Source organism: Gymnoscopelus braueri (genome assembly GCF_963280865.1).
Source record: "Gymnoscopelus braueri genome assembly, chromosome: 7".
Lineage (NCBI taxonomy): Eukaryota > Metazoa > Chordata > Actinopteri > Myctophiformes > Myctophidae > Gymnoscopelus > Gymnoscopelus braueri.
Genome location: NC_137608.1, coordinates 56,332,840 through 56,345,794, shown reverse-complemented (window position 1 = coordinate 56,345,794; position 12,955 = coordinate 56,332,840). Strand labels below are relative to the sequence as shown.

At 52.0% G+C, this 12,955-nt stretch overlaps 1 protein-coding gene across 1 annotated transcript in view; it reads right to left on the bottom strand.

Moving 5' to 3' along the window:
- LOC308089534 (H-2 class II histocompatibility antigen, E-S beta chain-like) overlaps positions 1 to 12,340 on the bottom strand; it is a 36,861-nt gene extending 24,521 nt beyond the window's left edge. The window contains exon 1 of the mRNA XM_080434323.1: positions 12,182 to 12,340. Within this exon, the coding sequence (XP_080290449.1) occupies positions 12,182 to 12,245 (64 nt within the window). The 5' untranslated portion in view covers positions 12,246 to 12,340. The remainder of the gene's footprint in view (positions 1 to 12,181) is intronic.
- Between the last annotated feature and the right edge of the window lie 615 nt (positions 12,341 to 12,955).

Here is a 12,955-nt window from a genome sequence, read left to right as displayed (position 1 = left end):
GCACCTCCTAGTGGTGACTGCACCTCCTAGTGGTGACTGACTATACCTCCTAGTGGTGACTGCACCTCCTAGTGGTGACTGACTGCACCTCCTAGTGGTGACTGACTGCACCCCCTAGTGGTGACTGCACCCCCTAGTGGTGACTGACTGCACCCACTAGTGGTGACTGACTGCAGTCACGTGACTGGCTGCACCTCCTAGTGGTGACTGCACCCCCTAGTGGTGACTGGCTGCACCCCCTAGTGGTGACTTTACCTCCTAGTGGTGACTGCACCTCTTAGAGGTGACTGCACCCCCTAGTGCTGACTGACTTTACCTCCTAGTGGTAACTGCACTGACTGCACCTCCTAGTGGTAACTGCACTGACTGCACCGCCTAGTGGTGACTGCACCCCCTAGTGGTGACTGCAACCCCTAGTGGTAACTGCACTGACTGCACCTCCTAGTGGTAACTGCACTGACTGCACCCCCTAGTGGTGACTGCAACCCCTAGTGGTGACTGACTGCACCTCCTAGTGGTGACTAACTGCACCTCCTAGTGGTGACTGACTGCACCTCCTAGTGGTGACTTCACCTCCTAGTGGTGACTGACTGCACCTCCTAGTGGTGACTGACTGCACCTCCTAGTGGTGACTGCACCACCTAGTGGTGACTGCACCTCCTAGTGGTGACTGACTGCACCTCCTATGGTGACTGCACCTCCTAGTGGTGACTGCACCTCCTAGTGGTGACTGACTGCACCTCCTAGTGGTGACTGACTGCACCCCCTAGTGGTGACTGCACCCCCTAGTGGTGACTGCACCCCCTAGTGGTGACTGACTGCACCACCTAGTGGTGACTGACTGCACCCCCTAGTGGTGACTGACTGCACCTCCTAGTGCCCTAGTGGTGACTGACTGCAGTCACGTGACTGGCTGCACCTCCTAGTGGTGACTGCAGCCCCTAGTGGTGACTGCACCGCCTAGTGGTGACTGCAGCCCCTAGTGGTGACTGCACCGCCTAGTGGTGACTGCACCTCCTAGTGGTGACTGCACCGCCTAGTGGTGACTGCAGCCCCTAGTGGTGACTGTACCCCCTAATGGTGACTGACTGCACCTCCTAGTGGTGACTGCACCACCTAGTGGTGACTGACTGCACCTCCTAGTGGTGACTGACTGCACCTCCTAGTGGTGACTGCACCCCCTAGTGGTGACTGACTGCACCTCCTAGTGGTGACTGACTGCACCTCCTAGTGGTGACTGCACCTCCTAGTGGTGACTGACTGCACCTCCTAGTGGTGACTGCACCTCCTAGTGGTGACTGACTGCACCCCCTAGTGGTGACTGCACCACCTAGTGGTGACTGACTGCAGTCACGTGACTGACTGCACCCCCTAGTGGTGACTGCACCTCCTAGTGGTGACTGACTGCACCACCTAGTGGTGACTGCACCCCCAAGTGGTGACTGACTGCACCTCCTAGTGGTGAATGCACCTCCTAGTGGTGACTTCACCTCTTAGTGGTGACTGCACCTCCTAGTGGTGACTGACTGCACCTCCTAGTGGTGACTGACTGCACCTCCTAGTGGTGACTTCACCTCCTAGTGGTGACTGACTGCACCTCCTAGTGGTGACTGACTGCACCTCCTAGTGGTGACTGCACCACCTAGTGTTGACTGCACCTCCTAGTGGTGATTGACTGCACCTCCTATGGTGACTGCACCTCCTAGTGGTGACTGCACCTCCTAGTGGTGACTGACTATACCTCCTAGTGGTGACTGCACCTCCTAGTGGTGACTGACTGCACCTCCTAGTGGTGACTGACTGCACCCCCTAGTGGTGACTGCACCCCCTAGTGGTGACTGACTGCAGTCACGTGACTGGCTGCACCTCCTAGTGGTGACTGACTGCACCCCCTAGTGGTGACTGCAGCCCCTAGTGGTGACTGCACCTCCTAATGGTGACTGACTGCACCTCCTAGTGGTGACTGACTGCACCCCCTAGTGGTGACTGCACCCCCTAGTGGTGACTGACTGCACCTCCTAGTGGTGACTGCACCTCCTAGTGGTGACTGACTGCACCTCCTAGTGGTGACTGACTGCACGTCCTAGTGGTGACTGACTGCACCTCCTAGTGGTGACTGACTGCACCCCCTAGTGGTGACTGACTGCACCTCCTAGTGGTGACTGACTGCACCTCCTAGTGGTGACTGCACCTCCTAGTGGTGACTGACTGCACCCCCTAGTGGTGACTGCACCACCTAGTGGTGACTGCACCCCCTAGTGGTGACTGACTGCACCTCCTAGTGGCGACTATACCCCCTAGTGGTGACTGACTGCACCCCCTAGTGGTGACTGACTGCACCTCCTAGTGGCGACTGCACCCCCTAGTGGTGACTGACTGCACCCCCTAGTGGTGACTGACTGCAGTCACGTGACTGACTGCACCCCCTAGTGGTGACTGCACCCCCTAGTGCCCTAGTGGTGACTGGCTGCACCCCTTGGTGGTGACTGCAACCCCTAGTGGTGACTTTACCTCCTAGTGGTGACTGACTATACCTCCTAGTGGTGACTGCACCTCCTAGTGGTGACTGACTGCACATCCTAGTGGTGACTGACTGCACCCCCTAGTGGTGACTGCACCCCCTAGTGGTGACTGACTGCACCCCTTAGTGGTGACTGCACCCCCTAGTGGTGACTGCACCACCTAGTGGTGACTGACTGCACCTCCTAGTGCCCTAGTGGTGACTGACTGCAGTCACGTGACTGGCTGCACCTCCTAGTGGTGACTGCACCGCCTAGTGGTGACTGCAGCCCCTAGTGGTGACTGCACCCCCTAATGGTGACTGACTGCACCTCCTAGTGGTGACTGCACCACCTAGTGGTGACTGACTGCACATCCTAGTGGTGACTGACTGCACCCCCTAGTGGTGACTGACTGCACCTCCTAGTGGTGACTGCACCTCCTAGTGGTGACTGACTGCACCTCCTAGTGGTGACTGACTGCACGTCCTAGTGGTGACTGACTGCACCTCCTAGTGGTGACTGACTGCACCTCCTAGTGGTGACTGACTGCACCTCCTAGTGGTGACTGACTGCACCCCCTAGTGGTGACTGACTGCACCTCCTAGTGGTGACTGACTGCACCTCCTAGTGGTGACTGCACCTCCTAGTGGTGACTGACTGCACCTCCTAGTGGTGACTGCACCCCCTAGTGGTGACTGACTGCACCCCCTAGTGGTGACTGCACCACCTAGTGGTGACTGCACCCCCTAGTGGTGACTGACTGCAGTCACGTGACTGGCTGCACCTCCTAGTGGTGACTGACTGCACCTCCTAGTGGCGACTGCACCCCCTAGTGGTGACTGACTGCACCCCCTAGTGGTGACTGACTGCACCTCCTAGTGGCGACTGCACCCCCTAGTGGTGACTGACTGCACCCCCTAGTGGTGACTGACTGCACCCCCTAGTGGTGACTGACTGCAGTCACGTGACTGACTGCACCCCCTAGTGGTGACTGCACCTCCTAGTGGTGACTGCACCCCCTAGTGCCCTAGTGGTGACTGGCTGCACCCCTTGGTGGTGACTGCAACCCCTAGTGGTGACTTTACCTCCTAGTGGTAACTGCACTGACTGCACCTCCTAGTGGTAACTGCACTGACTGCACCTCCTAGTGGTGACTGCACCCCCTAGTGGTGACTGACTGCACCACCTAGTGGTGACTGCACCCCCTAGTGGTGACTGACTGCACCTCCTAGTGGTGACTGCACCCCCTAGTGGTGACTGACTGCACCTCCTAGTTGTGACTGAACCTCCTAGTGGTGACTGACTGCACCTCCTAGTGGTGACTGCACCCCCTAGTGGTGACTGACTGCACCTCCTAGTGGTGACTGCACCTCCTAGTGGTGACTGCACCTCCTAGTGGTGACTGACTGCACCACCTAGTGGTGACTGCACCCCCTAGTGGTGACTGACTGCACCTCCTAGTGGTGACTGAACCTCCTAGTGGTGACTGACTGCACCACCTAGTGGTGACTGCACCCCCTAGTGGTGATTGACTGCACCTCCTAGTGGTGACTGCACCTCCTAGTGATGACTGCACCTCCTAGTGGTGAGAGAATGCACCACCTAGTGGTGACTGCACCCCCTAGTGGTGACTGACTGCACCTCCTAGTGGTGACTGCACCTCCTAGTGGTGACTGACTGCACCACCTAGTGGTGACTGCACCTCCTAGTGGTGACTTCACCTCTTAGTGGTGACTGCACCTCCTAGTGGTGACTGACTGCACCTCCTAGTGGTGACTGACTGCACCTCCTAGTGGTGACTGCACCTCCTAGTGGTGACTGACTGCACCTCCTAGTGGTGACTGACTGCACCTCCTAGTGGTGACTGACTGCACCTCCTAGTGGTGACTGACTGCACCTCCTAGTGGTGACTTCACCTCCTAGTGGTGACTGACTGCACCTCCTAGTGGTGACTGACTGCACCTCCTAGTGGTGACTGCACCCCCTAGTGGTGACTGACTGCACCTCCTAGTGGTGACTGCACCTCCTAGTGGTGACTGACTGCACCTCCTAGTGGTGACTGCACCTCCTAGTGGTGACTGACTGCACCTCCTAGTGGTGACTGACTGCACCTCCTAGTAGTGACTGCACCTCCTAGTGGTGACTGACTGCACCTCCTATTGGTGACTGACTGCACCTCCTAGTGGTGACTGACTGCACCTCCTAGTGGTGACTGCACCTCCTAGTGGTGACTGACTGCACCTCCTAGTGGTGACTGCACCTCCTAGTGGTGACTGACTGCACCTCCTAGTGGTGACTGACTGCACCTCCTAGTGGTGACTGACTGCACCTCCTAGTGGTGACTGCACCCCCTAGTGGTGACTGACTGCACCTCCTAGTGGTGACTTCACCTCCCAGTGGTGACTGACTATACCTCCTAGTGGTGACTGACTGCACCTCCTAGTGGTGACTTCACCTCCTAGTGGTGACTGACTGCACCTCCTTGTGGTGACTGACTGCACCTCCTAGTGGTGACTGACTGCACCTCCTAGTGGTGACTGACTGCACCTCCTAGTGGTGACTGACTGCACCTCCTAGTGGTGACTGCACCTCCTAGTGGTGACTGACTGCACCTCCTAGTGGTGACTGACTGCACCTCCTAGTGGTGACTGCACCTCCTAGTGGTGACTGACTGCACCTCCTATGGTGACTATACCTCCTAGTGGTGACTGCACCTCCTAATGGTGACTGCACCTCCTAGTGGTGACTGACTATACCTCCTAGTGGTGACTGACTATACCTCCTATGGTGACTGCACCTCCTAGTGGTGACTGCACCTCCTATGGTGACTGCACCTCCTAGTGGTGACTGACTATACCTCCTAGTGGTGACTGACTATACCTCCTATGGTGACTGCACCTCCTAGTGGTGACTGCACCTCCTATGGTGACTGCACCTCCTATGGTGACTGCACCTCCTAGTGGTGACTGCACCTCCTATGGTGACTGCACCTCCTAGTGGTGACTGACTATACCTCCTAGTGGTGACTGACTGCACCTCCTAGTGGTGACTATACCCCCTAGTGGTGACTGCACCTCCTAATGATGACTGCACCTCCTAGTGGTGACTGACTATACCTCCTATGGTGACTGCACCTCCTAGTGGTGACTGCACCTCCTATGGTGACTGTACCTCCTATTGGTGACTGCACCTCCTAGTGGTGACTGCACCTCCTATGGTGACTGCACCTCCTAGTGGTGACTATACCTCCTAGTGGTGACTGCACCTCCTATGGTGACTGCACCTCCTAGTGGTGACTATACCTCCTAGTGGTGACTGCACCTCCTATGGTGACTGCACCTCCTAGTGGTGACTGCACCTCCTAGTGGTGACTGCACCTCCTAGTGGTGACTGCACCTCCTATGGTGACTGCACCTCCTAGTGGTGACTATACCTCTTAGTGGTGACTGCACCTCCTAGTGGTGACTGCACCTCCTATGGTGACTGCACCTCCTAGTGGTGACTATACCTCCTAGTGGTGACTGCACCTCCTAGTGGTGAATGCACCTCCTATGGTGACTGCACCTCCTAGTGGTGACTATACCTCCTAGTGGTGACTGCACCCCCTAGTGGTGACTGAATGCACCTCCTATGGTGACTGCACCTCCGAGTGGTGACTGACTGCACCTCCTAGTGGTGACTGCACCCCCTAGTGGTGACTGACTGCACCTCCTAGTGGTGACTGACTGCACCTCCTAGTGGTGACTGCACCCCCTAGTGGTGATTGAATGCACCTCCTAGTGGTGACTGACTGCACCTCCTAGTGGTGACTGCACCCCCTAGTGGTGACTGACTGAACCTCCTAGTGGTGACTGACTGCACCTCCTAGTGGTGACTGCACCCCCTAGTGGTGATTGAATGCACCTCCTATGGTGACTGCACCTCCTAGTGGTGACTGCACCTCCTAGTGGTGACTGAATGCACCTCCTATGGTGACTGCACCTCCTAGTGGTGACTGCACCTCCTAGTGGTGACTGAATGCACCTCCTAGTGGTGACTGCACCCCCTAGTGGTGACTGACTGCACCTCCTAGTGGTGACTGACTTTACCTCCTAGTGGTGACTGCACCCCCTAGTGGTGACTGCACCCCCTAGTGGTGACTGACTGCACCTCCTAGTGGTGACTGCACCTCCTAGTGGTGACTGCACCCCCTAGTGGTGACTGACTGCACCTCCTAGTGGTGACTGCACCTCCTAGTGGTGACTGCACCTCCTAGTGGTGACTGAATGCACCTCCTATGGTGACTGCACCTCCTAGTGGTGACTGCACCTCCTAGTGGTGACTGAATGCACCTCCTAGTGGTGACTGCACCCCCTAGTGGTGACTGACTGCACCTCCTAGTGGTGACTGACTTTACCTCCTAGTGGTGACTGCACCCCCTAGTGGTGACTGCACCCCCTAGTGGTGACTGACTGCACCTCCTAGTGGTGACTGAACCTCCTAGTGGTGACTGACTGCACCACCTAGTGGTGACTGCACCCCCTAGTGGTGATTGACTGCACCTCCTAGTGGTGACTGCACCTCCTAGTGATGACTGCACCTCCTAGTGGTGACTGAATGCACCACCTAGTGGTGACTGCACCCCCTAGTGGTGACTGACTGCACCTCCTAGTGGTGACTGCACCTCCTAGTGGTGACTGACTGCACCACCTAGTGGTGACTGCACCTCCTAGTGGTGACTTCACCTCTTAGTGGTGACTGCACCTCCTAGTGGTGACTGACTGCACCTCCTAGTGGTGACTGACTGCACCTCCTAGTGGTGACTGCACCTCCTAGTGGTGACTGACTGCACCTCCTAGTGGTGACTGACTGCACCTCCTAGTGGTGACTGACTGCACCTCCTAGTGGTGACTGACTGCACCTCCTAGTGGTGACTGACTGCACCTCCTAGTGGTGACTTCACCTCCTAGTGGTGACTGACTGCACCTCCTAGTGGTGACTGACTGCACCTCCTAGTGGTGACTGCACCCCCTAGTGGTGACTGACTGCACCTCCTAGTGGTGACTGCACCTCCTAGTGGTGACTGACTGCACCTCCTAGTGGTGACTGCACCTCCTAGTGGTGACTGACTGCACCTCCTAGTGGTGACTGACTGCACCTCCTAGTGGTGACTGCACCTCCTAGTGGTGACTGACTGCACCTCCTATTGGTGACTGACTGCACCTCCTAGTGGTGACTGACTGCACCTCCTAGTGGTGACTGCACCTCCTAGTGGTGACTGACTGCACCTCCTAGTGGTGACTGCACCTCCTAGTGGTGACTGACTGCACCTCCTAGTGGTGACTGACTGCACCTCCTAGTGGTGACTGACTGCACCTCCTAGTGGTGACTGCACCCCCTAGTGGTGACTGACTGCACCTCCTAGTGGTGACTTCACCTCCCAGTGGTGACTGACTATACCTCCTAGTGGTGACTGACTGCACCTCCTAGTGGTGACTTCACCTCCTAGTGGTGACTGACTGCACCTCCTAGTGGTGACTGACTGCACCTCCTAGTGGTGACTGACTGCACCTCCTAGTGGTGACTGACTGCACCTCCTAGTGGTGACTGACTGCACCTCCTAGTGGTGACTGCACCTCCTAGTGGTGACTGACTGCACCTCCTAGTGGTGACTGACTGCACCTCCTAGTGGTGACTGCACCTCCTAGTGGTGACTGACTGCACCTCCTATGGTGACTATACCTCCTAGTGGTGACTGCACCTCCTAATGGTGACTGCACCTCCTAGTGGTGACTGACTATACCTCCTAGTGGTGACTGACTATACCTCCTATGGTGACTGCACCTCCTAGTGGTGACTGCACCTCCTATGGTGACTGCACCTCCTAGTGGTGACTGACTATACCTCCTAGTGGTGACTGACTATACCTCCTATGGTGACTGCACCTCCTAGTGGTGACTGCACCTCCTATGGTGACTGCACCTCCTATGGTGACTGCACCTCCTAGTGGTGACTGCACCTCCTATGGTGACTGCACCTCCTAGTGGTGACTGACTATACCTCCTAGTGGTGATTGACTGCACCTCCTATGGTGACTATACCCCCTAGTGGTGACTGCACCTCCTAATGGTGACTGCACCTCCTAGTGGTGACTGACTATACCTCCTATGGTGACTGCACCTCCTAGTGGTGACTGCACCTCCTATGGTGACTGTACCTCCTAGTGGTGACTGCACCTCCTAGTGGTGACTGCACCTCCTATGGTGACTGCACCTCCTAGTGGTGACTATACCTCCTAGTGGTGACTGCACCTCCTATGGTGACTGCACCTCCTAGTGGTGACTATACCTCCTAGTGGTGACTGCACCTCCTATGGTGACTGCACCTCCTAGTGGTGACTGCACCTCCTAGTGGTGACTGCACCTCCTAGTGGTGACTGCACCTCCTATGGTGACTGCACCTCCTAGTGGTGACTATACCTCTTAGTGGTGACTGCACCTCCTAGTGGTGACTGCACCTCCTATGGTGACTGCACCTCCTAGTGGTGACTATACCTCCTAGTGGTGACTGCACCTCCTAGTGGTGAATGCACCTCCTATGGTGACTGCACCTCCTAGTGGTGACTATACCTCCTAGTGGTGACTGCACCCCCTAGTGGTGACTGAATGCACCTCCTATGGTGACTGCACCTCCGAGTGGTGACTGACTGCACCTCCTAGTGGTGACTGCACCCCCTAGTGGTGACTGACTGCACCTCCTAGTGGTGACTGACTGCACCTCCTAGTGGTGACTGCACCCCCTAGTGGTGATTGAATGCACCTCCTAGTGGTGACTGACTGCACCTCCTAGTGGTGACTGCACCCCCTAGTGGTGACTGACTGCACCTCCTAGTGGTGACTGACTGCACCTCCTAGTGGTGACTGCACCCCCTAGTGGTGATTGAATGCACCTCCTATGGTGACTGCACCTCCTAGTGGTGACTGCACCTCCTAGTGGTGACTGCACCTCCTAGTGGTGACTGAATGCACCTCCTATGGTGACTGCACCTCCTAGTGGTGACTGCACCTCCTAGTGGTAACTGAATGCACCTCCTAGTGGTGACTGCACCCCCTAGTGGTGACTGACTGCACCTCCTAGTGGTGACTGACTTTACCTCCTAGTGGTGACTGCACCCCCTAGTGGTGACTGCACCCCCTAGTGGTGACTGACTGCACCTCCTAGTGGTGACTGCACCTCCTAGTGGTGACTGCACCCCCTAGTGGTGACTGACTTTACCTCCTAGTGGTGACTGCACCCCCTAGTGGTGACTGACTGCACCTCCTAGTGGTGACTGCACCTCCTAGTGGTGACTGCACCTCCTAGCCACGCCCTGTAAAATAATAAATAAGTGCAGACCAGTGGAATGCTCCAACATTTTATTTGTGTATTCTCTTCTGAAGTGTCCAGGTATTTTAATGAACTATTATGCCACAACAATGTGGAATGTCCTACCAAAAGCCATGAAGGAGTGTAAAACCCTAATCTCCTTCAAAACCGCTCTAAAAGAGTACCTACAGGAGGCTGCAATTCAAACAAAACTGGCCCTTGTAAAAGTCAAAGCCTAACCCCCCCCCCCCCCATCGAACTGTTTACTGTACATATTTTAGTTTTTCGGTTTTCAAACAGTTTTTATGATGTTTTGCATAGTAGTGTATATCTGTCTGTCAATAAATGTCTCTATGAATTGAGTACAAAGGACCACAATGGAAACACGCCATAGGCTTTCTTAGGTTTTAAATCCTCTTAGCTGACCTTGTATTGAACTGTACTTTCCTGTGCTTTATACTGTTAATAAAGTATTCAATCAATCAATCAATCAATCAATCAATCAATCAATCAATCAATCAATCAATCAATCAATCAATCGGAATAAACACATCAGAATAAACACATCAGAATAAACACATGTTTACCTCAAGAGAAGTTCTGGAGTCTGAAAGAGAATGAAGGAGGACCCGTTCTGCAGTTTAGACTGATCAGCCAATCAGATTAAAGATATGATGTTACATCAGCTGTTTCCGGGAAGACGATGGTGGGGAATTTTGAAGAAAAACATAGTTAGAATGAAAGAAAGACATATATATAGACAGATAGATATATGTTTATAGAAGTAAAATGTTCTAATCAATTAAAAGCTTTCAGATGAGACATGATGGGAGGTTAAAGGTTAAAGTTCATCACTTCATATTGAAGTGATTAAATATTTCTAATATTAATAAAATAAATAATGTAGTTAGTTGGAGTATTTGTCTGTGTACATTTACAAATGTTGTGAAATGTGTCCTCATTTAACTCTGTGTACATTTACACATGATGTGAAATGTGTCCTCATTTAACTCTGTGTACAACATGATGACATCAAACAACTGAATGTCACACATATGGAGCAACTACAGTAGTGTTACACAGCGTTACAGTGTTACACTTTATTACAAGTAAATGGATTATAGACACAATGTCTGTGTAACACAGTGTTACACAGTGTTGCACAGTGTTGCACAGTGTAACACAGTGTTACACAGTGTCACACAGTGTTACACTGTGTAACACAGTGTTACACAGTGTCACACAGTGTTACACAGTGTTAAACACTACATATGGTCATAATTCAGAGCCCATTGCTCTGATCAGTGTAATAGGACTGGATTAGAACGCTGCAGTAAAACTCTATTAAGTATTAATGTACTTTTAATAATGTTAAACTAAGGTGTTCCACATTCTCACATTCATCAGAAGCAGTTAGGGGTTCAGTGCCTTGCTCAAGGACACTTCAACATGAAGCCAGGAGGAGTCAGGGATCAAACCGGGAACCTCTGTAAACTGAACTCACAGACGCTCCTCTAATCCAAGCCTCATTACATCTCACTGATGATACATCACGTCATGTGATCAAAGTGTTACTTCAGAGGGGTGTGTGTGTGTGTGTGTGTGTGTGTGTGTGTGTGTGTGTGTGTGTGTGTGTGTGTGTGTGTGTGTGTGTGTGTGTGTGTGTGTGTGTGTGTGTGTGTGTGTGTGTGTGTGTGTGTGTGTGTGTGTGTGTGTTCAGCGTTGCTGGTAAAATGCTGTTCATGTTCATTAAACATCAATTCAAGCCTCATTACATCTCACTGCTGAAACCATCAAATGTCTTTAAAAACACACTGGTCATGTGATCAAAGTGTCACATGAGAGGTTTGTGTGTGTGTGTGTGTGTGTGTGTGTGTGTGTGTGTGTGTGTGTCTGTGTCTGTGTCTGTGTGTGTGTGTGTGTGTGTGTGTGTGTGTGTGTGTGTGTGTGTGTGTGTGTGTGTGTGTGTGTGTGTGTGTGTGTGTTTGCGTGCGTGCGTGTTTGCGTGTATGTGTGGTTGAATTCACCACTGAAGCTTCTGACTGGAAACTCAAACGTGCATTTCACTTCCTGATTCATTCAGCAGCCAATCAGGATCAATCTTTTATTAAATATCACCTGTTACTAGTGTGTGTGTGTGTGTGTGTGTGTGTGTGTGTGTGTGTGTGTGTGTGTGTGTGTGTGTGTGTGTGTGTGTGTGTGTGTGTGTGTGTGTGTGTGTGTGTGTGTGTCACATGTCATGTGTTTGTATTGTGCATTGTTCATATTTGGTTTTATATAATAACAGTAGATATAAATGTATATATTATATAATAACATAAATATAATGTACTTACTTCCTGGGATCGCTTTGACATGAAGTACAGAGGAGAGGATGAGGAGGGTGGCTGTAATCTTCATCAACACTGATCAAAACTAAACTGAATTTAATAGATGAGAATGAACAGAGGAGAATGAACAGATCAGAATAAACAGATCAGAATAAACAGATCAGAATAAACAGATCAGAATAAACAGATCAGAATAAACAGATCAGAATCTACAGATCAGAATAAACAGATCAGAATAAACAGATCAGAATAAACAGATGTTTACCTCAAGAGAAGTTCTGCAGTCTGAAAGAGAATGAAGGAGGACTCGTTATTTAGTTTAGAAGAATCAGCCAATCAGATTAAAGATATGATGTTACATCATCTGTTTCCGGGGAGACGATGGTAGTGAATTTTGAAGAAAAACAGTTAGAATGAAAGACAGAAACAAATAAATATGTTTATAGAAGTAAAATGTTCTAATTAATTAAAAGCTTTCAGATGAGACATGATGGGAGGTTTAAGGTTAAAGTTCATTATCAACGCGGCTGCTCAACAAACTGAATGTCACACATATGGAGCAACTACAGTAGTGTTACACAGAGTATACAGTATTACACAGTGTTACACTTTATTAAAAGTACATTAATTATAGACAGTCTATGTAACACAGTGCTACAATACACTGTGTTAAACACTATGACCCGCGTACACACACACACACACACGCCAAACAATTAGCAAGGTACTGCTCAATATCAGCTATTATAGACCGCCGAAGTCTGACGTCATTTACACATC